We start from the raw sequence: 27,884 nt of genomic DNA, 5'->3' as shown, positions 1-27,884 counted from the left end.
ATTCTTACTTTCTCCCTATAGAAGCATACGTTTAACTCCTCCATTATGTAATACGTGTTTTGACTTCATACAGGAGTTACAATTAAAACAACAGATTACTGGCTATGGATTTAGTAACTAGTAAAGGAAAACTGTAGCCTGTATACAACAGTTACCTACATCAGATACTACATGAAAAGCAAAAACCCATCCCTCAACCAAGTCATACTCTTCTGTCTCCACTGCCTCCTTCCTGCTAGAGCAGTTAGTCAAACTCTAGTCTATGGACTACTGGTGATATTCAGAGCATGTTTGAACTGGTACGGAGAGAAATTACCACTCTCGTGCCAATTCCTCCTTAATTCAAGCTGCTCAACTGTCTTAAGACAGCTAAATATACATTAAGTACCTTCTGAATTATCTTCAATGCAAGCAACTACTATAGTTGCCACAAGGATGTTATTACTTGAAATAGCAGGGGAATGGTTCACAATATACCAAAAGACTACAAAAATACAATCCATAAAGAAAAAGAAAGAACTTCTATGATAGAGAATTCACAATCTCAACAAAAAAAGTACCATATAGTGCTATAAAACAAGACTTTTTGCTATAATTGCCTCCCTGGTACTAGTCCTCAGGCAAGATATTAATTTTGTTAGTCTCCTAGGTAGTAGCAGAATATCTTAAGCAACAGAAAGTTACATATCACATACTTTAGATTAATCTTCAAAATTTCAAATAGAAAACAGCGAAAAAGTTTTTTTTTTTTAAATCTACAGACATATTAAACACTTCTCATGCTATAATTCCACCAAGCAAATGAACTTACGTTAGTTATTTCTCTTTCAGTTCTACAACAGCATTTTATGAAGACATTTTGGCTCCACCATGTAAGCAATCTGAGTCACTGCTTTGTAGTAATACTCTCTTCATTGCAGAAGCTAGATAAATCTTTACTGAACCTAATATATTACAATTGCTTATGTTACACAGACAGTAACATTACTCTCCACCACAAAGAAGTGTGTTAAAAATATCACATTTTACAAGATGCAACTTCAAATACCAAGAGATATAATGAGGAAGCTCCTAGCTGGTGTTGAAATCATCTACAGAATGGACGGAAAGCTGTTTAGGTTTAGCAGGCCAAGAGCTAAGAGTAAGATTTCCACTACATCTATCATCGAACTTCAGTATGCTGATGACAATGTGGTTTTTGCCACTCTGAGAAAGATCTTCAGGCTATCCTGAATGTGTTTGCTGATGCTTATGCAGGTCTTGGTCTCACCCTAAGCTTCAAAGAAAACCAAAGTGCTCTAACAACCCTTTCCAAATGAGGTACCCTGTGCCCCATCTATTAAAATCAACGGAAAGGCACTGGAGAATGTTGATCGTTTTCTTTACCTTGGAAGTTATCTTTCATCCAAGGCAGATATTGATGTAGAATTCCAACATCATCTGCGCTATGCCAGTGCAGCCTACGCTCATTTATAGCACAGGGTTTTGAAGATCATGACATTTGAAGAGACACCAAATGCCTTGTCTGTCAAGCCATCTTTCTCCCAACACTATTGTATGGGTCTGAAACTTGGACAACATACAGGCATCACTTGAAAGTCCTTGACAGATATCACCAACACTGCCTCCGCAAGATCTTGAAGATCAAACAGGAAGACAGGTGCACTAACATTAGCATTCTTGAAGAGGCAAAGACCACCAGTAATGAGGCAATGATCATCTGTCAGCAGCTTCGCTGGACTGATCACATTGTTCAGATGCCAGACCATCACCTCCCAAAACAGGTCCTGTTTTCTCAGATGAAAGAAGGATACCATAACGTAGAAGGAAAACAGAAGCGTTATTAGGACTTGCTAAAGGATAACTTAATGAAGTGCAACTTTGACGTTGATATTTGGGAGACACTCGGCCAGGATCACTCAAAATGGAAACAAGTCCTATGCATTGGCTCTCTGCATTTTGAATTTGCCCACCGACATGCTGATGAGGAGAAAAGGTGCAGGAGGAAGGGGAGGCTAGTTTCTAGTCATGGTCAACAGCCTCCTGCTGTACCTGGAAATATCTGTCCTCACTGTAATAGAACTTTCCCTTTATTCCCCTCACTGTAATAGAACTTCCCCTTTATGTGGTGAGGCCACATCTGGAATATTGTGTCCAGTTCTGGGCCCCCCCACTATAGAAAGGATGTGGATGCATTGGAGAGGGTCCAGCGGAGGGCAACCAAAATGACTAGGGGGCTGCAGCGCATGACCTATGAGGAGAGACTGAGGGATTTGGGTTTGTTTGGTCTGCAGAAGCGAAGAGAGAGGGGGGATTTGATAGTAGCCTTCAACTTCCTGAAGGGAGGTTCCAAAGAGGATGGAGAAAGACTGTTCACAGTAGTGACGGATGGCAGAACAAGGAGCAATGGTCTCAAGTTACAGCGGGGGAGGTCTATGTTGGATATTAGGAAAAACCATTTCCCTAGGAGGGTGGTGAAGCACTGGAATGGGTTAACTAGGGAGGTGGTGGAATCTCCATCCCTAGAAGTTTTTAAGTCTTGGCTTGACAAGGCCCTGGCTGGGTTGATTTAGATGGGATTGGTCCTACCTTGTGCAGGGGGTTGGACTGGATGACCTCCTGAGGCCTCTTCCTGCTCTATGATTCTATGATTGGCATTATCAGCCACCTGAGGGTCCATAACTCCCATAGAAGATGATCATACTCAGCAATGAACGATCATCAGTAGTACAGGTTGAAACTCTGTAATCTGGGACTCGCTGGTCCAGCAACATCCATCATCCCGCAGGACCCTAGATGTTCCAGGACCAGAGAATCCCAGTGAAAGGCTGGTGGCAAGGCACACTGCATATGGGCAGCTCAGCATACCACAGCAGGGCTGCCCGGCAACTCCAGGAGCAGGGCGCGCTGCAGTGGGGCTGGGCTGGAGCTGGGTTGCCCAGCATAGCATGGAAGGAGATGGAGGGACTGGCAGGGCAGTGAGGCTGGCAGCCAGGGGGAGGATCCAGGGCTGCGGGGGGCACCAGTGACAGAGGAGCCCGATATGATCTCCCCTGGTTCAGCAAAAACCCTGATTCAGGACTAGTTAGTTCCCGAGGGTACCAGACCAGGAAGGTCCAACCTGTAGTATAAAGCCAGTGAGGAAAACAATGATCAATTTGTCATTGAAATTTTGTGAAAGTTTATTTCTGACCTATGAAAAACATGAATAAAAAGGTTATTTAGAAGTGAGACTGTATGTTGTAGACTTCTGGCTACAAAATAAAACTAAAGTATTTAACTGAAAAAAAATAAGTTCCTTGACTATGCCTCTAATCCAAGACAGGTACCAGAGAGGGATTAAGTTATACAAGTATTATACATTTTTTATCTATTTCCCTAACTACTAAATCTCTGAGGCACCAGAACCTGTATTGCTCTGAATACATATCACCATGGGGAAATCTAATATACACAAAAAAGCCATTCCTAGGCTAAGAAAAAGTCTTTAAAATTTCAACCCAAAAGGTAATTGTTTGTAAAAATATAGATAACTGAGATGGAATTTATTTTACCACAACTATAGAATTTCTATTACTCCTCTCTGCGAGGAGTAAGTTTTCAGAAGAGTGGTGTTCCATCTGTGGATGCTATCTGCATCCATAATTAAACTCTGAGCCCAAATTTGGGTATCTGTACATCTGAGTGAGTGACTGACTGACTACAGGTACAATTATTCTAACTGGCTCAGATTCAAAATCCCATTAAGTTAATAGAAAGAAGCCAACAGATATCAATGGGCTTTGGATCCTGCTCCTTGGCACTCAACTTGAATCCATAATTCAACAGTTGCAGGTGTAAAAATCACTTTTAAATCTAAACAGACAAAATACCAATCTAAAAATCTTTATATTACTCATGCTTCTATTTCTCTCACAATTTGTCAAATGGAAAATATATCTTACGTCATTCCTGTTAAGCTCTTATTTCCATACACAGAAATGCAATCTTCAATGTTTAATGACACTGATGAAGTAAATAGTAAACAAAGCCTGACAGATTGGTAACACAGGCAGAACTCTACTTGACTGAAACAGGATCTCCTAATACAAACAGGGAGATCAGAACAAGGCACATAACATTTAAACAATTTTAAAAGCCCTTTGGTATGAAATTCCTCTATAGCAGCAGAACCCACACTGCTGTGAGCACAGATTAGAAAGGGGAAGTCTAATTTAGCAAAAACAAAGTTAGCCCTTAAAATACAGTGGTGTATTTTTAAATTAACTTGACATGCCAATCTGAAAGAGGAAATAAAAGACTATGACCACTTTGGTTAAAAATTTCTGATCTAGACACAAAACATATTCCAGAATATTCATTGCAAACAAATATGATATGGAAAAGATAGCTAGAGTCTCCTTATTCAGTGCACAAATAGAAATAAAACTGATCATTTTATAACAGTGAATTTGGACTGTATATTTTTCTCATGTCGTGAATAGGAGGTAGAAGACTCTTCCTTATACTATACTACACTATACTATACTATACTCCTAAAGAAAATTATTATGTTCTGAATATCAGAATTAGAAAAAACTCAACAACTTAGAGGAAATACAGAGATTGGGCAGTAAAAACACAAAAAACAAAAAACAAAAACCTTTAGTCTTAGGAGATTCATTTATGAAAGAAAGCTAAAAACTAAACGAAGGGCTCCTTAGTGCATGAAGAAAACACTTGTTGGAAGCTACAATTTTTTTAATCTAACAAGAATAAAATGTGTAATATACAAGTGTAAACACTTCTGAAATGGGCCAAATAATACCCATGTCAAAATATGCAAATACAGTTATGCAAATATAACTAAGACAGAAAGCTGATTATCAATAAGATTATTTTTGAGCAGACTGGATCTACTTACAATTTAATACCACAAAACTTTCCACTCAATATTTTAAGTACAGAGCAGGCATCAAGATTTCAGACTCTCACTACCACAACTGAACCATGAAAACGACACCAAAACCATGAAAACTGAGAAATAAAATATTTTAGAGAATATAATTTGTGTCATTATCTGAGGGTCTTCATGCTGATGTCCCTACAGCAAAATCAGAGGAAGAAAATGAAAATAATGCCCAGCTCCTTGTTCCCCAAATAAAGACACTCAACTGCTGTGACCTCTCATTTGTCTGTCAGTATCATAAGTGTGTGATATTTTGGGTGAAAGCACGCAATGAACAGTAAGAGCAGAAATTCTTTATGGGAAAAGATTGTTCTTTTTAGTGTCTGCAGATGTTTTTAAAGTTTGGAATAGTCATTTCTTTGCATGCAGATATTTTGACAAACAGGTTCCTGGAACTTCATTTAAATCTACACATTTTTTTAAACTTACACTCTCCACATCCTACCACACAAACACCATTCCATTTGTGTATCTCTAGAAATGAGTTACAAGAAATCAACTACTATTCTTGCTGACAAGCGAGTAAGATACAAGCAATTCCTATTTGGAGTTGAAATTACTCCTGTCACAGAAAACAAAATTTAATACTGAATCTTTGAGAGCAAGTTTAACAGCCAAAAAAGCTAGAAGGAAAAAAAGAGAACCTTGACTAAAGTGTCTGAATTCTTTCAGATACATATGAAATCATAAACATTAGGTATTTTAATTAGTGGATCTGGACAGATAACTAGAGTATGTTCATTAAACTAGTTCAAGGATGGACAACCACAAATAGTGAAGGAGGCTACATAAGTAGCCTCCTTCACCTCCGTGGGCCAACACCTGCAGCACCATGGCCTGTCTGCTCCTCCACATGCCTCTCTCACACCAGGGCACTGGAGCCCTGCATTTTCTACACCTCCAAATCAGCTTGCAGTGTTCCAGCTTTGGGAAGGAAGAGGAAGAGTGGAGACAGAGTGTGAATCATGTGATTTGCGCTCTTCCAAAAGTGCTAGGAGGGAGGGAGGAATGTAGGAAGTGCAGCCACAGTGGGCAACTCCCAAGTTCTGGTTAACTGGTATTTTGTAAGCATCACCTAGTAAGGGTGATACTTACTGAGTAATGAGTTAACCAGTTACCCATTCACATCTCTAATTTAAATAGTTAGATTTTTAGAAATCTTGTACCATGTTTCTTAGCAATCTTCAGGAAGTACCCCAGGAAGTACCCCACAGGTGTAGGTTATTCACAGAAGTTATCCAGCTGTCCCTCACCTGGATATTCGCACACAGAGACGAACAATTATGACCAATACTTCTCTATGAATAATGCTACACAAAAATAAGTTATTTGCTATTGATAAATGTACCTATTGTTTAGCTTTTAGAATTGTGGGTGTTTCTATTATGTCTGCAAGCAATCTTGTTACAGTGCTAACATTAAAACAAAGCACTGCATGTTAAAAAGATGTCAAAATGGAACATGCTGTATTATTTTAAACACAATATAACTTTTTTTTTTTTTATAAAACTGAAGCAGTGAAATACATTTCCTCCTAGAAGATGCAATCTTTGAACACCTGTTTCTTTGTATCTTTCCCCATTCACAGAATCAAAGGACTGGAAGGGACCTCTAGAGACGGTCTAGTCCAGTCCCTAGCGCTAAATGCAGAACTAAATTATCTAAACTAGATAATTCCAGATGGGCATTTGTCTAACCTGCTCTTAAATATCTCCAATAATAAAAATTCCATAATCTCTCTAAGCAATTTATTTCAGTGCTTACCTACCCAGACAGTATTAGGAAGTTTTTCCGAATGCTCAACATAAACTGCCCTTGCTGTAATTTAAGCTGCTTGCTTCTTGCCTTAGCCCACATAGGTTAAATGAGACTGACTGTTCTCCTTTCTCCTTGTACTTGAAAACTGTTATGTCTCCCCTGAATCTTCTCTTATCTGGACTAAACAAACCCACATTTTCCAATGTGTCCTCGTGGATCATGTTTTCTGGACCTTTTATTCTTTTTGCTGCTCTTTTCTGGAGTTTCTCCAGTTGGTCCATAGTTCTGGTACCCAGAATTGGACACAATACTGCAACAGAGGTCTTACCAGTACAGAATAGAACAAAAGAATGATGTCTTATGTCTTTCTTATAACACTCTTGCTAATACATTGCACATTTTTTTTCCAACCATGTTACAATTCTTAATTTCCCTTTTCTATTTTTGCATGGATTTATGCAGCAGTAGAGGACTTTGAGTAAAATAAAAGTGAGAAGGGGTGGGAGAATAACTGAAATGAAAGAGGAAAGATAGTTAAATAGATGAGAAGAATATTGGGGAGGGAAAGAGATGAAGCAGAAAAAATTCAGCAGTAAAAGGAAGAAGTATGGGAGAAAGTGAGGATCAGCTAGGGTTAAACAAATACACACTAAAATTAATCCTGAATGATTGTATACAAATAATATGTAACAATATTTGTAAAGTAACAATATAGAAGGCTACATAAATGCTTTTACTAATGCTTTCATAATCAAACATTTTAAACAGTATTTTATACTGTATACTGGCACATTACAGGTGCATTTAATAAAACACTTGTATCTACTTTGTGCAGCTGATGTTATTCAACACAGAAAACTTACAAGATTTCAGTACTACTATTTTTATTTGGCAATGTGGCTTTTAATACCACCCATAAGTGTGCAAGAGACACAAATGGAGAGTTCTTCGATTCTAGTCATGGGCAATGGCACTGACCGTTAGTTGAAATGTCCTTTAGCATTACTTTAATAGACAACATGTTCTGAATCTTGAAACTGTAAATTTTATTTTCTTATACCTTTAGGCTGTGTCTACACTGGGCTACTTATTCTGGAAAATCAGCCGCTTTTCCGGAATAAGCTGCGAGCTGTCTACACTGGCCCTTGAATTTCCGGAAAAGCAACGATGCTCTACTGTACAAAATCAGCCGCTATTCCGGAAAAACTATTCTGCTCCCGCTCGGGCATAAGTCCTTATTCCGGAACACTGTTCCGGAAAAGGGCCAGTGTAGACAGCCCAGTAGTCTTTTCCGGAAAAAAGCCCCAATCGCAAAAATGGCGATCGGGGCTCTTTTCTGGAAAAGCGTGTCTACATTGGCCACAGACGCTTTTCCGGAAAAAGGGCTTTTCCGGAAAAGCAGCCTGCCCATGTAGATGCTCCTTTTCTGGAAAAACTGAAAATGGAATAGTATTCCGTTTTAAGCATTTCCGGAAATTCATGCCAGTGTACACACAGCCTTAGTGTCCAACTGACTAGATTTTAAATGACTAGTAAAATAATTTTATAGCATATTGTATAAGTTAAGTGTTTTATGCCTATTTTGAAAAGAATAATCATCTTAACTGTTTCTGCTTTCACCATTCCTTTCCCCATTTTATTTCCCTTTCTTTTTGGGTGTTCTGGCCATTTCATTTCTTGCTTATTCCCTCCTGTTCCATTTTAGCAGTCTCTTTTTTCTGTTTTGGACCACAAATCTCATCCTCAACTGTTCCAATGAAATCCCACATACAGATCTTACTTGTTGATTTCCTCCCAGTTCTAACAATCCAGTTCAACACAAAACCAAACTTAAGACCTAAAATACCTCCACAACTTCTCTCTACTTACAGGGGTCTGCATTTCACTTTTCAGATAAAAGCATCTATGTCTATCTTATACCACCATCCTTTTAGCCATTCTAAATTCTAGCTAAAATTTAAAATGTAATTGGAGTCTACATAAACACTGATGTTTAACTTAATGCAAGTGAGTAATGTTCCATTTAGTTCAGTGGGTCACATTTATAAAGTTAACCACATGTACAGGCATTTACAGAATTGAGCCTTAATTATTTTCTAGTTCTCCATCATTTATTTTTCTTGCTAAAAGCATCTTTGTTTTTACAGACAGTTCAGCAATGTATACATGGATTTCACCTCCTTGAATTATTAATTAACCTATTTTATCTTTGGTATTTCCTGTTCAAATATATATATATTTTATTGCTTCCCTCTTTAAGATGCAGGGAAATCAATGCATATACACATGGGCACACATCAACCATCTGTTATCCATGGACATATTAAACTTAATTTAATATATTTCTTTAATTCACCTTTAGTTAATTTCCTCCATAGGTACTTTAAAAAGAAAAACACCACACAAATCCTTATTAGGGATTTGAATGGGTAACCAGTTAACATTGCCTTTAACAGGTGATGCTTACCAGATAATGGTTAACTGGTACCCGGGAGCAATCCCCTGCCTGCAGCCAACCTTCACTTTAATCAGTTAACTGGTTAAATGCTACATTTAACTAGTTAACCAATTAAGTGGGATTTTACATCCTTAATCCTTATGAAATCAAACTGGAAAATTCTTAATCCTAACATTTTTCCCCCCAAGAACTGCCAACCATTATTGTTCCAACCTTCATCCATATAGGATTCTAATACTGCTTCTGTTAAACCATGTTCACCAAAGTCCTGTCTACATGAGCACTTATTTAGAAAGTCACCCACTCCTTCTGATCCACCATTGAAGTGCTAGTGCAGACAGGGCAACAGTGGATTTTTGACAACAGTGTAGTGCAAACCAGCTCAGAACAAGCAAAAGTGAACAGTAATTAAAAAAAAAAAAAGTGGCCTGCATGAATTAGCATTCAAGTTGTTGCTACAACGTGTACAAGATTTCCCCAAAAATGTAGCATAAAAAGGCCTGGATTTTTTATGCCTATCAAAATAAACATTTTAAGTTTCTATATTTCAATACCTATTTTCAGGAAGTTAATCAGTCTGTAGAGACTGGAAACATTCATTCCTTCATTTCCTGTCTGATTAAAGAATCACCATTATTTCCCCACACTTTCATCGCTTTCAAGTAACCCTCCTTCTTTAGACACCAACACTGCTTCTGATTTGACAGCTGCCCTAGACAAGAAGTTCAAATTAATGTTTTCTTTCTAAGTCTATGAAAAACAAAACTGATTGTATTCTTTCTATATTACTAAGATTGAAAAGATTTCCTTAGCCAAACTTTTCAGTATTCATTTAATGGGAAATAAGAGTCCTAAAGAGTGTGTTCACCATTCCCTTTATTCTGTCAGACTGGTCTACCTCACTAATAGAGAAAGTTTCTATTCCCATTGAGCCATTTACAGCTGCCCCTTCCCATGGGAGGCAGCAGGGTGGAGGGGTGATGACAAGCAGCTCCAAAGGAGGCGACATACACAAGGAGCTGGCTTAAAAGCTGCCTCTACACAGGCACTGGCTCCTGCCTCCGCTGATACAGAGGCAGGAAGGAGGTCTGTGTAGCCCTTAGGATTAAGCCAATGACCCCAGGTTTATCAGTTAATCATGTAAACAGGTACCTCTAACATCCCTAATAGATGTCAATCTAAACTGCTCTAAAATATCTCCAATGATGGTGAATCCACAATCTCCCTAGGCAATTTATTCCAGTGTTTAACCACCCTGACAGGAAGTTTTTTCTAATGTCCAACTTTAACCTCCCTTGCTGCAGTTTAAGTCCATTGTTTCTTGTCCTATCGTTAGAGGCCAAGGAGAACAATTTCCCCTCCGCCTTCTCGATACCTGAAAACCACTTTCGTGTCCCGTCAGTCTTCTCCTTTCCAAATTAAACAAGCCCAATTCCTTCAGCCTTCCCTCAGAGGCAGGGCCGGCTTTTGGAAGTGCAGGACCCAATTCGAACCATGGCGGGGCCCCCCACCCAGAATTTTTTGTTGAGCGCAACAAAAAAAAAAAACAAAAACAAAAACCACATACATCCACACAACAAACCACAACCACACACAAATATCACATCAGAAGTAGATCTGATCAAAATGTATATCAACATAGTTGAACATTTTCAAAAAATGCCATCCTTTATTATGCAAAATTTTACACAAAATTAAATCAGTTGCCTTAAGTGTAGTTCAAATATTTTCAATTGCAAACTATCCAATTTTTTCAGTAAAGTTTAAAGTTTGATGTTTAAAAAGTTACCAGAGAGTGTTGCAGTTTTCTGTTGCTATTTAAAAAGTAAATCAATGTAAGAATGGCGTCTTTATTAAGAAAGTGTCAGTTCCGTGGTCAATTTCCAGTCCTTAGTGATTTCTGCACCAATGATTTCACTAGGTAATATGGTACCTCACCACCATTGCCTCCTTTGCGCTACCCTTCAAACACATTGCCTGCATGTTGAGTCCAAGGTCAGTCTACAAAAGATTTTATCAATGATTTTTGCTCAAGCGATCACTGAGACAAGACAAGGACTCTCAATTGATTCTAGTCAGCTTTAAACACTGGATGTAAAGTATCAGATATAATTGAGGCAAAATACAGGACTATGTAGCACTTTAAGGACTAACAAGATGGTTTATTAGATGATGAGCTTTCGTGGGCCAGACCGACTTCCTCAGATCAAATAGTGGAAGAAAATAGTCACAACCATATACAGGCAGTCCCCGAGTTACACGGATCCGACTTATGTCGGATCCGCAGTTACGAACGGGGATTTTCTCGCCCCGGAGGACTGGAGCGGCGGGACGCCTGGTCCCGCCACCCGCCTCCTCCTGGGCGAGAAAAGCTGCTCCCCGTCTCCCTGGTCTGCTGGGGGAGCCAGCAGACCAGGGAGACGGGGAGCAAAGCGGCGGAGGACCCGGGGCCGGACCCGCAGCGCTGATCTGGAAGCACCGCGGGTCCGGCCCCGGGTCCTCCGCCGCTTTGCTCAGCGTCTCCCTGGTCTGCTGGGGGGGGACACAGCTAGTGCCCCCCCCAGCAGACCAGGGAGATGTGGAGCAAAGCCCGGGGCCTGTGGTACAGCAGGTGGGGCGCTGCCAGTTGGTCCCGCAGCACCGCTCCTTGGCGGTACTGGACCAACCCGGCAGCACCCCAGCTGCTCTGCCCCAGGCGCCCCCAAGTCAGCCGCTGCTGAAACTGACCAGCGGCTGACTACAGGAAGCCCGAGGCAGAGTTGCTCTGCCCCAGGCTTCCTGGAATCAGCTGCTGATCAGTTTCAGCAGCAGCTGACTTGGGGACGCCTGGGTTTCTTAAGTTGAATCTATATGTAAGTTGGAACTCGTGTCCAGATTCAGCCGCTGTTGAAACTGATCAGTTTCAGCAGCGGCTGAATCTGGATGCCAGTTCCGACTTACATACAGATTCAACTTAAGAACAAACCTACAGTCCCTATCTTGTAGGTAACCCGGGGACTGCCTGTATACCAAAGGATACAATTTAAAAAAATGAACACATATGAAAAGGACAAAGATAGCTTCCCCAATTATCACCTCTAATACCATTAGCTCACAGACATTAACCCCCCCCTCCCCCGCATTCCCCTTCTGTTCTGATATTTGATTTGTCCTTTTCATGTGTGTTCATTTTTTTTAATTGTATCCTTTGGTGTATATGGTTGTGACTATTTTCTTCCACTATTTGATCTGAGGAAGTGGGTCTGGCCCACGAAAGCTCTTCATCTAATAAACCATCTTGTTAGTCTTTAAAGTGCTACATAGTCCTGTATTTTGCTTCAGCTACACCAGACTAACACAGCTACATTTCTATCAAGATATAATTGAGGACTCTCAAATAGACTCTACACCACCAGAAATAAAACCTGTTTCCATCTTCTGTGACTTTCAGTTAGATGTGACTCACTATGACTCTGCAGTTAGTGTCTGTGGCGCCTGCTTCTGGGTGGTGTCTCAATGCTGCCACATTCACCTCCAAAGAGGGGGCTTCCCAAAGCAGGCCCTTGCTGCAGACCCTCAAGGCATCCACAGGTCCAGTCTCCTTTCAATGGGCCCACTTCCCAGGGCTCATTGATCTTGGATCTGGCTTCCATCCCCTCTCCAACCTTTGCAACTAATCAGAGGTGCTCACCTTCTGCTTCATCCATTCCCACCTCATTCACCCCACAGGGACAGTCTCTGCCTCACTTGTCCTAGGGACTATTCTACCAAGATGTAATACAAAGTTTCCATGTAAAACGACTCATTACAAAGCTAAAAACTTCAATGAGAGATGTGTCTACATCTGCTGCAGGGAGATACCTCTGCCTGCCTCCACCCCTCTCCCCCAGAGTCTACAGCCCCATTGCAAAGCAGGGGAGTGGAAGGAAAGAGACTGAGGCCCATCAACGGGACTGAAGCAGTCATCAGCAAGCCATGCCCGGGAGCCATTCTTCTGTCCATTGTTGGTGCAGTCTTGTTTCAGGCATGTTGAAATGCAGTCATCTCTAGGGGGGGCTGGACAGCTGTTTAACACCTGCACGAGGTTTCAGAAAGGGGGCAGTGCGGGCTGCTTTCCTGCAGAGCCCCCATCAGAACTACTGTGCCCTCCTGGCTTAGGAAAAGAATAAACAGGAGGCTTGGAAATTAACCCGCCCAGTCTCACGTCCCCTAGGCAGGGAATGAGCCATCTACATTAGGCCTCAGTTGGAGTATCATGTACAGTTCTGGGCGCCACATTTCAGGAAACGTGGAGAAACTGGAGAAAGTCCAGAGAAGATCAACACAAATGATGAAAGGTCTAGAGAACATGAGCTATGAGGGCAAGGCTGAAGAAATTGGCCTTCTTTACCTTGGAAAAGAGAAGACTGAAAAGGGACATGAGAGCAGCTTTCAAGTATCTAAAAGAGTATCATAAGGAGGAAGAAGAAAAATTGTTCTGCTTGGCCTCTGAGGATGAGAAGCAATGGGTTTAAATTGCAGCAAGGGAGGCTTAGGTTGGACATTAGGAAAAACTTCCTGCCTGTCAGGGTGGTTAAACACTGGAATAAATTGCCTAGTGAGATTGCAGAATCTCCATCACTGGAGATATTTAAGACCAGGTTAGATAGACACCTGCCAGGGATGAGCTAGGTCAACTCAACTTTGGAAGCCTCAGGGCCACACTGATACTTACAAAATATGCTGAGGGCCTCAACTTAGTTGTGGTTGCATATGCAAGCAAATATATACAAATAGCTTCTCTCACACTGACAGGCATGAATACAAAGAATAAGGCAAGACTACACAACACACAAGCCCCATTTAAGTTAGTTCTGCTGATATTAATAAAATGCAATATTTACCTGATTTCTACCCATGTGACAGCACTTTTCATGAGCAATGACAGTCCAAGAATTTAACTACTAAAACACATATCAACAGAAAATCATTACTCTGACTACTTTTTTGTTTCAGCTCCCACTCGCTGGCCACATGTTGATCCCCACATAAACCCAAACTACACCGCAGGGCAAACAAACAAACTGGCCATGGGCAGCATACCAAGTTATTAATAAATATTTTATAAACCTTTACCTTTTCTCTCTGCTGCCATGTCTCCTCTCCTTGCTCCATCATCTCCCCTGGTGCCTGCTGCCCCCCCCCCCCAACTCCTCACCCTCCTCTGCTGTCCTGACTCCTGCCCTTCTCGCTGCCCTCAGCCCTCCTGCAACCTGCCCCCCCTCCACCAGCCCTTCTCTCCCCCGTGCCCACTCCCCCTGTAGCCCCAGTCTGATCATGTAAGCTACCCCTCTTCTAACACCTCCCTCTACACACCTGCCCTGCCTCTCTCCTCTGGTGCTGGTCCCTCCCCTGAAGGTGTCTGCCCTTCTACTTCGCCCCAGAATCCCCTGGCACCTGCACCTTCCCTTAGACCGGCACCCTCCTGGTGCCTCCCCCTTCGCCCTCTTTTTCCCTGATACCCACCCCCTCACCACTCTCTGCCCCATTCCCTTCTGCCCCTCTGTGCCCTCACACATAACTTGCTCCATCCCCACCTTTCTCATGCCCACCCCTCCTTTAAAGCCTTCTCCCAGAACCTCGCCCTCTAGCCCCCAATGCCCTTCCCCTCTCCTCTCCTCTCCCAGCATCACCCTGTCCCCGCTCCCACTGACACCTCCCCTCCTGCCCTTTCCCTCATTGCCTGCACTTCGCCCCCTGGGATTTCTCTCTCCTGCACCCCTGTCTCTTGGTGCCTTCCCCTCCCCCCGCCCAAGCCTCTTCTCCTTCCACCCCTCCCTCCCCACCACCACTGCCGCCGCCGCCTCCTCCTCTCCCCGCCCCAGCCCCTTCCCTTCACCCACCCCCGCTGCCGCCTCCTCTCCCCCCGCCACTGCAGCCGCACAAGCCTGTTTCCTACCTTCTGCCTTCCACATTGCGGGGCTGAAGGTCGCGCTCAGGCCCCGGAGGCAGCCACGCAATGTGCCTCCGAAGAGTTTTAAAATCCCGGGCCATGATGTCACGTCACGCACAGGCGTCCTCCCCGCCCACGTGCAACGCCGCACATGGGCAGCGGCAGGCGGCGAGGAGCCGCTGCACACGGCGGGGACGGTCTGGGGCCACAGGGGACACTCTGGGGGAAGGGTGGGAGGACGCGCAGGGGATTCGGCGGGGGGGTCCGGGGCCCGCTCCAGGTAGAGCCAGGGAAGAGACCCAGCTCCACATATTAGTGGAGCAGGGCCCCCGGCTCTGTAATTTGCTGGCCCTTCCGGGTTCAGGGGCACGGGGCCCCCTTAGATGCAGGGCCCTATTCAGCCAAATTGGCCTAAGGCCGGCCCTTCTCATAGGTTATGTTTTCTAGACCTTTAAATCATTTTTGTTGCTCTTCTCTGGACCTTCTCCAATTTTTCCACATCTTTCTTACAATGTGTTGCCCAGAAATGGAAACAATACTCCAATTGAAGCCTAATCAGTTCAGAGTAGACCAGAAGAATGACTTCTCATGCCTTACTCAGAACACTCCTGTTAATGCATCTCAGAATCATGTTTATTTTTTTTTTTAAAACAGTGTCACACTGTGGACCCATATTTAGCCTGTGGTCCACTATGACCCTAGATCCCTTTCTGCAGTGCTCCTTCCTAGACAGTCACTTCCCATTCTATATGGCTTTGTCTACATTGGCACCCTCTTCCATAAAAGGGATGCTAATGAGACACTTCGGAATTGCAAATTCCACGGGGGATTTAAATATCCCCCGCGGCATTTGCATGAACATGGCTGATGCTTTTTTCCGGCTCGGGGTTTTGCCGGAGAAAAGCGCCAGTGTAGACGGGATCTTGCGGAAAATAAGCCCTTTTCCGGAAGATCCCTTATTCCTACTTGAAAGTAGGAACCTTTTAAAACCCTTTTACTTGAAAGTAGGAATAAGGGATCTTCCGGAAAAGGGCTTATTTTCCGCAAGATCCCGTCTAGACTGGCGCTTTTCTCCAGCAAAACCCCGAGCCGGAAAAAAGCGTCAGCCATGTTCATGCAAATGCCGCGGGGGATATTTAAATCCCCCGTGGAATTTGCAATTCCGAAGTGTCTCATTAGCATCCCTTTTACGGAAGAGGGTGCCAGTGTAGACACAGCCTATGTGTAAAACAGATTTTTCCTTCCTGAGTACTTTGCTCATGATTTTCTTTTCCCCTTTCTCGCATAAACCGTCTTCTACTGAATACTGTTCATTAAAATAGCTCCATGGTCTTTTAACAATTTATTTTGTTTCTCACTTTGCCTTATATATACACACACTTATGTACCATTCCTCCATTAAAGTGAGTGATATGCTACCTACACATATCCAATACTGTACGTTTACTGACAACAATTTGTATAACATTTCTCATGCCTCAATTCAGAACTGCTATGCCAGTATTTCTTAGCATTTATGTAGTTCCTTACATTTTCAAATCATGCTACATATACTAGATAAATAATTTTCACAAAGTCTCTATGAGGAAAGCATTAATTTGCAGATTAAAAAAAACTAAGGTAGGGATATCAGTGAGTTGCTCAAAGCCAACCATGAATTCAGAATTGAGATTAGGAGTTCCAGTCTTCCAGACGGTGTGTGCAGACTACCATTCTTCCCCCATTCCAACAGATGGTTTTCTATGTGAAATGTTTACTAGAACACACTAGAATCAACTGATTGAACAAGGACACCAAACAACTATCGAGTGCTTGTGTCTTTTGGTCATTCCCAAGGATTGACATTTAAATCCTAGCCGTGAACGACTTCATATATTTCCTGAGCTACCCAATTTTGACCCTCTCCCAACTTTGCTGTTTTATTACACCTTAAATAACTTTGTCCCAAAGAAATCCTGAAAAGTTATTACAAAGAAATCATTCAACATTAACATCAACCTTACGATATAAATGTGATTGGACTGCAGTGAAATATCTATGAAATACTGCAAGCTGTAATGATTAAAGCAACCAGCTCTTGAAAATCTTTGCAGCAAAAGAACTGGAAAGCCAGCAAATGACCTTACTCTCAGTGAGAGAGGAGAAGGATGAGAAGAAATTAATGGGAGATGATGGTAGACCCTGTTAATGAAAAAAATTAACAGTTTGTGAGAACTTACATGAAGAGGCAGGAGGCATCCAAACAAAGCAAATAAGCAATTGAGAACTAATGAAGCTAGAGAAGGAGGGCTGAGTGGCAATATAAGAAAAGAAAAAGAAAAAGAAGCGCGCAAATATGTAGCAGAGGAAGTTTGTGTGGTCATGGGAACAGGAATGGAAGAAGCAGAAGCTGAGGGCATGCCAATATTAGAAAGACAAGCCTTGCTATTATGAGAATGGCACAAAGCAAAAAGGGTGGAGAGACCAAAGGGGAAGAATTCTACAAGAGTCAATGGAAGAGAGAGCAGGAGGCAGAGCAGCTATGGACTTCAATATACTGTAGGTTGTATGAGAGCTGGGAAACAGTGGTTGCTTTTTGGAGAAGGAAGCAGGTCTTAACTATGCTAGTAAAACTACTATGCAAACTAGCAGCACCATACAAAAGTAGATAATTCATGTGGCATTTTGTACATACATTTTCTCTGCATATTGATCAACAGTGGACTTCAGTTTCCAGGGCTGACAAATTAAATATGTTTTAAAAGGTGATAAAATACATACAGTTGTTTTTTTTACTGAGAAGACGCAAGTAAAAACTGAATGTACATAATTTGTTTGTTCTTCTTTTGACATCGGACTCAATTCTGCTTCCAGTCCTAATTCATCATCATGCTTTACTAACTATACCAAGACTAAGGTTATGAGACACTATTTATGCAAAGAGAAACTGGCAGAGACTAGCACTAATAGCTCGATAGCTATTATTTTAGGTACTCAAGGCATTTCTCTACTTGTATTTCATAACTCTTTGTTCACAGAAGTACTAGTCCTATGGATTCCAAGATACGCTTCTGAAATATATATTTCAGTATTTATAGTGTCTGTTCTTTCAACTTATTATCTTACATTGATTAGAAGACTGCATACTATAGTACTCAAGTTCTGCTTATCAATGCTATCAGCCTTATTCTTGAGGATTTCAATAACTAAAATAAAATACAATTTTGTAATATATTAATATATTAATTTTCTTGATTCATATTATTCTATTAAAGAAACTGATGTAGTATAACCATTACTGTAACTAAAGAATCACTTAACATTTTTAAAAAGAAAACAAACAGGAAACCATCACTCGGGCAATCAGAAGACAGAGTAATTCTGCATGTTTGTTTGTTTGTAAATTCTCCACTATTTACAGTAGCCTCTTAGAAGCTTAAATATAAGATTTTCCGTAGCAAATGAAGTTTTTATACAGCAAACCCCAAATTCCACACTAATAGGGGAACATAACAAAACTTGCGCTCTTGCTACCCATACTGTATCTATGGTATGACCACAAAGGCCCTCCCCCCCAAAAAAATCAAACAAAACAAACCAAACAACACAATGCTGCAGTGAATTTCAAAGCCCAGATCAACTGAGTTGGGCTTCTGCTAGGGTAATAAAAATAGCAGTGTAGTTGTCAGGGCTCAGGCTACAGTCCGGGCTCTGAGACCCACTTCTTCCTCACTATGTTTCAGACCCCAACTTCAGCTCAGGCGCTACATAGGAATTTTTAAACCCTATAGTGCAAGCTTCATGAGTCCAAGCCAGTTGACCCAGACTCTGAGATTTGTTGCCACGTTTTGGTTTTTCTGTACAGACATACCCTACAAGATTAAAAATGCATATAAAACCTATCAATTCCATAAGTACTCTAGGTTTTTAAATTGGCAATGAAGTATTAGGTTTAAAAATCATATCTTGTCTGAGGACTCTCTCATTCAGCTTAGGAGACCCAGGTTTAGATGCTCAAAAGGTTCACCATGTTCTCTTAAATTAGGTAAGTTAATACTTTGTGGGGGGAAATAAAGTGGCTTCACACAAGGTACAAAAACTGGTATACAAACAAAATTATCCCATGTGCTCATTATTATACATAATTTATTCCTACAAGATGAAGACTAGCAGCCACATCATCCCTTTCGCAAGTGGATAGGATTAATCTGGAAGATCCTCAAGGTGCCAAGAAAGAGGCCAGTAATGGAACTTTTGCAACGTCTTTCACGTTCTTCTGATGCCACAGAAGCCGATTTGGCTGGTCTTCCATAGGAATCTGGTTCTGTAGGTAGAAGGCAGTGGATTCTGGCTGCTCTCCATAGTGCTGTACCTTCCTCCAATTCCATTATCAATCAGCTAGAGAGTGCTGAATCTGTCAATATTACTTACCCACTTTCTTCTTTTGTGCTTAGAACCCACCCAACCTAATCAGAATGGGACCAGCATCTTGGGGCACCAGCTAGCAGGGACATAGAATACCTACTAAAGGTGTGCTGATATCAGAGGCAGTCAGAGAAGGAGTAGCTAGGAAACAGTATAGAACAAAAGAGCATCTGCATTTAGAAGTTATCTAAGGGCAAGAGAGAGTCATTCTATGTGGTGTGTCAATGCATATTGTGTTTTGCCTTCAGGACACCAGACAAGCTAATTACCAAGAACTTAAAAGAACAGGGTCACAGTCTAAGTTTCCTATAAGCTGCGTGGCTGCACAGCTGCCTATTTAGCATCATGCAGACACTCAAGGAACCCACTCAGGGACCTGAAGCAGCTGGAGGAGAGCAGCCCCATCCCTAGGCCAATCTCCCATCTGATACGTCAGTGCTCCCCAAACTCCAACCCAGCCTCAGCTCAAACCTGCGGAGAGGGGGAAAGGGCACCTACCCAGCCACCCTGGTCCTAGACCTGCCAAGGTGGAGACAAGTGCTTTTCCCTTCCAGTTCAGGTGCTGTTGCAAAGCGAGAGAACTGGAGTGAGTCCTCTCCTCTTGTAGTAGCCCTGAGCACACTACTTAACCCCAAAGCCCTCAACACAGCCTCACCCCAGAGCTCCAAGCCCAACACAGTCTTCACACCTTGCATCCCAACCCCCTGCCACAGGTCTAAGTGCTAGGGATGTTAATTATTAGTTAACTGAATAGTCGAGTAACCTTGTGAATTCTTATTGGTTAGTCGACTATTCTATAGTCCCTGGGGGTGGGGCCGGCATCCAGTGCGCTTCGGTCCCACTCCTGAGCAGCCCTCTGCCACTCCACACTGCTGCCTCTGTATCAGAGGCAGCAGCATGGGGTGCCAGGTGGGAGAGAGTCTGCAAAAGAAGCCAGTTTAAAAACCAGCTCCCCTCACAGAGCGGCTGCCTGTCACACTGTGTTGTTGCCTCTGATAAAGGGGCAGCAACACAGGGTGGCAGCAGCCCTTGCCTGGTTGTGGGGGGGGGGGGGGATCTGAGGTCCCAGACTTAGCGCAAGCCGAAACTGAGTCAGGCTGCCTGCCCACCTTCTAATACACTTTAAATGCAGAGCCACAGAAAAGACAGGTGCTGGACCCATCGCAAGCCAGGACTGACCCAGGCTGCTGCCCAGCCTGCCAAAAAATTTACTGGCAAGGTTGGGGGGGGGGGTGGGAAATGCATGTAGTCTATAACATTAACCTATAAGCTTTCACTTATTGGTTAATCGACTACACTATTACATCCCTACTAAGTGCCCTCCCACACTCAGAAACCTTTAGCCCTATTCTTACTACATTAATTTTGATATGTGCACCAATATGAAGGCAATGTGTCACACATCACCTCCATATTGGTGCACATAATAAGATTCATTCCGCTAAGGGGTGGGAAAAATTAGAGGGAACACTGGTCATGTTGCCTTACAAAATAAAGATAGATTTGCCTAAGAATTCTAGAAGTGATAACAATATACATGTTCAGGGGGTTTACTTCCCTTTGAAGAACCAATGATGAAAGAAATATACTATTAAAAGACAAATGCACTTTTGAGAAAGTACGAGGTGCACTTTAAAACTTATTATACTATTAAGCAAAAAAATATTTGATCACTTCCAGTCTATTACTCTTTATCATGAAAAATGGAAAGGTTTTTCCCCTGGAACATTTGGAAATTACTATCCAAACAAAAAGTTTTAAACCTGTCGAGTTTGTTCCTGTTACCCCTATAACTCAGAATTATTCTTTAGATACCAAACTCCCAGGTTCCTGTCCTCTAACTCATTTGAATAGAACAGAAGCATCAGTGCTTATCTCAACTTTCATTTTTAGAAGGTTGGTTTCTAGCTCTTTTTCTTGAAGTAACAGCCTTGAAAATATAACTAATTATTAAGGTTTTAAGCATGGCACTGATTTTTCCATGGGTTATTCAGAGATCTTCTCTTATAGTGACTTATTCCAGGCCTTTGTGATCTGTGGAAACTACAGTCACAAGTTTCTCAATTTCTTGTGAGGGCCCCAAATTGATTTGTCAGTCTAGGAGACAGCACTGCAACTGATGGCACTAAAGTCACTACAGCAAGCTCTCTCACAACCCTCTTTCTGGAATTGAGCAGATTTCTCTACAGTCAATGTAATCTCTGGCCACGAGGAAAGAGTGTATCTACCAGATTAAGCACAATAATAAGAGCAAGTGATTCCTGAATCCTAATCCTGGCAGCTGAACTTTCCACTCAATATAACTAACTGAAACTGTAAGTTGTCCCTTATCAGGGAATAACATCAACAGAACCACTCTGCCTAAGAAACACCAATTTCATTTGCTAATATACTTTTTCTAAAAAAAAGTTCAAAGGCATTTATATAAATAATTAAAACACTAACATTAAGCAGTCTTGAAAGTGACTCCTAAATATCAATATTCTATACAATAATTACTTATTCAATGCACTTTACACACATAAATATGGAACCTTTGTTAGAGCCTAAATATTCAAATAGAAAAAAAAGCTGTCTGGAAATTTTGTTCAGTAACAGGTAGCTTGCTTTTTAGAGAAGATCAGCACCCATCACTGAATTAAGTCAGAATGAGAGCTAGATGCTCAGCATCGCTGAAATAAATAAACCAACAAAGGTATTGATTTATTACCATTCCCATCACAAACTCCAACAATCTATCAATTAAAACCTCAAAATATCCCTTGGCCAAGAAAAAACAAGAGAGGACAAATCTACCTGTAGAGCAGGTTCAAATAATTAACTAAAGACTCAGTTGACAGCACACTGCACAAAGCAACATTGGCAATTTAGCCTTTTTTGTGATTGCTATCACATGGAAACTATATTCGCCTGCACAAAAGAATTAAAAAGGTAATTCAACTTCTCTGCCAAGCCAAATTACAAAGTGGCAGAGACCCCACATCCATTCTTTTCTTATTTATTATTCTAGCAAATCAGACTTTTCTTCTTGGACCTGTTTCTCTGAGTTTACAACAGGGCTGGGGAACCACTTTTGGGCCAGGGCCACTGACTTACAGAAAAAATCAGCCAGCAGCTGCACACAAGTGAGAAGTGAAAAGAAAAGCTAAACCTTCACTCATGTGGCCCCCAACTGAGAAGGAGAAAGACACTCCTCACATTCCCTTCACACACCAGAACCTAGGGAAGCCCAGGCTAGCATAGTGTGTGCTCCAGTCTCACGGTGAGATGGTGGAAGGGCTGGAACACCAGTGTGGGCTCTCCAATGCTAGGGGAGGGAAGCCCTGAGCCTCAGGGGCCAGATCCAGGCAAGCCTGAGGCCGCATTTAGCTCCCAGGCCTTAGGTTCCCCACCACTGGTTTGGAGGATAAAACTACCCATATGTTGCCCCAAAAATTGTTTCCAAGAGCACCTTTAGATTTTTCTGAACACCAGAATACAAATGACTTTCTTTTGTATGTACAAAAGATATAAAAAAGGCGCTTGCAAAGAATAATAATTATCAAAAGCTGAGAATTTTTCTTGAAAAAATGCACTTCTCCTATTTTGTCACATAAACTAATAACATTTTAAGTGCTTTTAGACCAATGAAGTTTATGACAGCCCTTCCAAGCAGCACATTCAATGGAAGTAACTGAATAAAATACTAAATAATTCCTTCTCCAACATTCTCCTCGTGTTCAAAAATAAGAGAACTTGTATATGACTCACCTTTCAGTAGACAATTTAAAAATAAAACAGGCAAGTTGTTGAGAACAACAGCTTAATAATAATCAGGGTGAAGAAAATATAGGAAAAGATCCTTCTGCTACTGAAGAATGAAGAAAGCTAGCCTGTCTTCAACTACAGGCAGTCCCCGGTTTACGTACAAGATAGGGACTGTAGGTTTGTTCTTAAGTTGAATTTGTATGTAAGTCGGAACTGGTACATATTGTAGGGGAAACTCTAGCCAAACATTTCTCCAGAGCTCAGTTTTATTCTCCCACACCTCACTTCCCTCAGTCCTTTATTCTCAAGCTGAGGTGTCTGCTGAGAAAAGCCGCTCCGCGTCTCCCTGATCTGCTGGGGGGGGGGACGCTAGCTTCGCGTCTCCCTGGTCTGCTGGGGGGAAGCAGCTAGTGCGGGGTTGCCTCACCCCGTTTGTAAGTAGGGATTCGATGTAAGTCGGATCCATGTAACCCGGGGACTGCCTGTACTACAGCATGAAAACAAAGAAACCATTTCTGAGATCTAGCCATAGCTTTTTCTTCCAAGTACTTAATTATCTATCCCCATTTTTCAGAAGTTGGAGAAAAATAGAGGAGATAAGTTTACACCTCATAAGAGTGAGCACTGATTAAATTATCAAATCACCAAAGCTTCATACACCTTTATTGTCATCACAGATGAATATTGCTCAGAAGCAACAAAACAACACCAGATACCGTGACTGACATAACACTACCTTTTCCTGTACAGAAGCAACAAGCATTTGCAAGTGCATGGGTCTGTTGCACATCCCCAACAGACTACTCTGAAAAAGCAAAAACAACAGTCATAGCAACGAGTTGGTAGATATTATAACAAAAGAACAGACTTAAGAGAAATATTGCTGCTGTTGATTCCCAGAGAATACACAGCAAAACTTGTACTAACAACTGCCTTTAACTGGAATATCCCTAGTCTTCAACCACTTTAAAATACCCCCATTAATTGTATGTATCATTTTACACACAGTACTAGAAAGTTACTTATATTATGTAACAAATTTTTTAAAAGCCCATAAAAGGGCCCAATGTAAGGTTTCAATGTAAATTATTTTTCTTGATTATTTACATCATAACATTCCCAGATTCCTCATATCTGCCCATTTTTATCAGCACTTCAACAACTCAGCTAAGGAAAATGTAGCCTGCTCCACACAACTCAAGAACAGATAAAATAATCTTACCACACAACTCCATCCAAACAGGTAAACACTCCCATCCATCCCTCAGAAGGGCAAAAAACCTGAAGTATGCCATTCACCATGAAGGGGAAAAAATGCAAATACCTTCATCCTTATACACATATCTTCCTCCAGAGTCTGTCACTTTACTTAAACTTTGACCAGGTAAACTGAACCTAAAACCGCCTCTCCCCATAGGATAAGAAACTTCTTGCATAAGCAGACATCCACTCCCACTAGAAGATAATCTCCTCATTACACATCCCCATGAATTGGTAGTAACCCTCTTCGAAAATCCTTGCCAAGATAAGTGGCTCTGTATGATGTTTATGCATCCATGTATGTCCCATAAAGACCACCAAATATCCACCCTTCAGAACAATGTCTACCGTCTTACTTTTTCCCCCATAACACTCCTGTCCAGTTAAACTGATAATCAACCTCAAAATAGCCTTCTCCATACAGGGTCCCTTCCATTCCACTCCATGCTTTAGCTGCACAGAAAGGCAAGAGCATACTGGGCGTCCCTGCTATAAGACACCCCAGTATACATCCGTTCTGCACTAAAGTCATCGACACTTGTAGGAACTCATGTGTTATAAGTCCTCCCATTAACTGCCTAAGTCATGCAAAAAAAAAAGTGCACAAATGGAAGTCAGCTGCAAGAAAAAAATTCCCCACTTTAAGTAGTTTCGCGATAAGTCCAATTTTTTTGGAACGTACTTTGGACTTATAGCAAGGACGGCCTGTAACAGGGCTCAAAAAGAATTTGATCAATTCATAGAAGATAGGTCTATCAACAGTTATTAGTCATGATGGTCAGGGCTGCAGACTCATGCTCAGGGTGCTCTTAAACTTTCAACATCCACAAGCTGGGACTGGATAACAGAGGGTGGATCACTAATTGCCATCCTGTTCATTCCTACTGAAGCACCTAGCATAGGCCGCCACCAGAGACAACATACAGGGCTAGATTGACTATTGGTCTGACCCCGTATGGCCATTCTTTTGTTCTTACAGAGCTGATCTCCCAAACATACACCACCCTCTGCCTCAGTAAATAGCCCCCACAGAATAATCATCATCCTATGGAGTTGTGATTACCTTGGCATGGGTTCTTGATTGGTAAACAATCCTTTGCCACACAAACATCATCCTATGGAGTGCTGTCATTCCCCCTAGACACTTTTGCTCTGGTAAATGTCTTCCCATTCACAAGTAAGCGCCTCCCTGCAAAGCCTGGCACTTCCTACCCACCATGCCCTGGTACAGGATCTATTGCCTTGATAAGCATCGCCCTGTAGGATCTATTACCCTGACCTCATGAATAAGTACCCAAGTGAGAGTTGCTCACCTCTTCATCAGAATAATCATCATCCATACATAGCCCCGCCCAGGTAACTTTATAAATAAATCTCTCCATGCACATCTTCTCACTCTCTTCTCCCCTAGGTAAATGATCCTCTCTTTGAGACACCTCTCCTCCAGGGCCTGTCACCCCAGATACGTGCTCCTCCCCTTCACCGCATCTCCCCCAGGGCCTGTCACCCCTGACATCCCAGGGAAATGTTCCCCACTAGTATCTCCCCCAGGGCCTGTCACCACCCCGCATCCCAGGGAAATGCCTCCCCTCCCCCACTAACACCCCCCCAGGGCCTGTCACCCCCATCCCACGGCAATGCCTCCCCTCCCCCCAGGGCCTGTCACCCCCATCCCACGGCAATGCCTCCCCTCCCCCACTAACACCCCCCCAGGGCCTGTCACCCCCATCCCACGGCAACGCCTCCCCTCCCCCCAGGGCCTGTCACTCGCACGCGCACTGCGCTCTCGCCCCGCCCCCACGCCCCTCGGGCCCCAGGCGAGCCAGGGCCCCACAGGCCGCGCCCGCCCCGCCTCGCCAGCGCGGGGCCCGGGCGGCTCCTTTACCGTCCGCGTGCGGCGCCGCCCCGGGCTGGGCCATGGCGGCCCCGCTCCCCTCAGGCAGTGGGGCTGGAACCGCTACGCCGGGAGCAGCGGCGCGAGACGGGACCTGCCGGGCGGGGCCTCCGCCTCCTCCGCCTCATCCTGACAGCGGCCGGGGGGCGGAGCAGCGCGCAGGCGCCGGGGCCGGGCCGAGGCGGGGGGCGGGGCCAGAGAAGAGGCGGGAAAGGGGAGGGGGCTGGGCACCCGCTGGGGGGAGCTGAGGCGAGCGAGACCCAGGGCAACACGCCCCTCCCCCGCCCTCACAGCCTGGGGCCTGGCTTGGGTCCTTGCACAGTCAGGTCCCGCACCCCTGGCCCTGGCAGCGCTGCATGGACCCGGGGAAGGAAAGGGACCGGTGTGTCTGGCATCTCTGGATGGGCTGCGGGGAAGGAAGGAAAGGGACCGGTGTTTGTGGCATCTCTTGATGGGCTGCGGGGAAGGAAGGAAAGGGACCGGTGTTTGTGGCATCTCTTGATGGGCTGCGGGGAAGGAAGGAAAGGGACCGGTGTTTGTGGCATCTCTTGATGGGCTGCGGGGAAGGAAGGAAAGGGACCGGTGTTTGTGGCATCTCTTGATGGGCTGCGGGGAAGGAAGGAAAGGGACCGGTGTTTGTGGCATCTCTTGATGGGCTGCGGGGAAGGAAGGAAAGGGACCGGTGTTTGTGGCATCTCTTGATGGGGCTGCGGGGAAGGAAGGAAAGGGACCGGTGTTTGTGGCATCTCTTGATGGGCTGCGGGGAAGGAAGGAAAGGGACCGGTGTTTGTGGCATCTCTGGATGGGCTGCGGGGAAGGAAGGAAAGGGACCGGTGTTTGTGGCATCTCTTGATGGGCTGCAGGGAAGGAAGGAAAGGGACCGGTGTTCGTGGCATCTCTTGATGGGCTGTGGGGAAGGAAGGAAAGGGACCGGTGTTCGTGGCATCTCTTGATGGGCTGCAGGGAAGGAAGGAAAGGGACCGGTGTTTGTGGCATCTCTTGATGGGCTGTAGGAAAGGAAGGAAAGGGACCGGTGTTCGTGGCATCTCTTGATGGGCTGCAGGGAAGGAAGGAAAGGGACCGGTGTTCGTGGCATCTCTTGATGGGCTGTGGGGAAGGAAGGAAAGGGACCGGTGTTCGTGGCATCTCTTGATGGGCTGCAGGGAAGGAAGGAAAGGGACCGGTGTTTGTGGCATCTCTGGATGGGCTGCAGGGAAGGAAGGAAAGGGACCGGTGTTCGTGGCATCTCTTGATGGGCTGCAGGGAAGGAAGGAAAGGGACCGGTGTTTGTGGCATCTCTTGATGGGCTGTAGGAAAGGAAGGAAAGGGACCGGTGTTCGTGGCATCTCTTGATGGGCTGCAGGGAAGGAAGGAAAGGGACCGGTGTTTGTGGCATCTCTGGATGGGCTGCAGGGAAGGAAGGAAAGGGACCGGTGTTTGTGGCATCTCTGGATGGGCTGTAGGGAAGGAAGGAAAGGGACCGGTGTGTGTGGCATCTCTTGAT

General features: G+C 43.5%; 1 protein-coding gene across 4 annotated transcripts in view; it reads right to left on the bottom strand.

Moving 5' to 3' along the window:
- RABEP1 (rabaptin, RAB GTPase binding effector protein 1) overlaps window positions 1-26,544 on the bottom strand; it is a 91,968-nt gene extending 65,424 nt beyond the window's left edge. For 2 of the 4 annotated variants that reach the window (XM_075904383.2, XM_075904385.2), the window contains exon 1: window positions 26,372-26,544. In XM_075904383.2, coding sequence (XP_075760498.1) covers window positions 26,372-26,405 — 34 coding nt within the window. In that variant the 5' untranslated portion in view covers window positions 26,406-26,544. Of the gene's footprint in view, window positions 1-25,549; window positions 25,768-26,371 lie in introns of those variants that run through there. The other 2 variants (XM_075904384.2, XM_089772039.1) reach the window with 2 other exon arrangements.
- Window positions 26,545-27,884: the final 1,340 nt, after the last annotated feature.

This window comes from Pelodiscus sinensis, chromosome 21, assembly GCF_052426305.1.
Source record: "Pelodiscus sinensis isolate ZL-2025 chromosome 21, ASM5242630v1, whole genome shotgun sequence".
Taxonomy (NCBI): Eukaryota; Metazoa; Chordata; order Testudines; family Trionychidae; genus Pelodiscus; species Pelodiscus sinensis.
The sequence above is the reverse complement of the archived record's forward strand: the minus strand, read 5'-3'. Positions and strand labels throughout refer to the sequence as shown.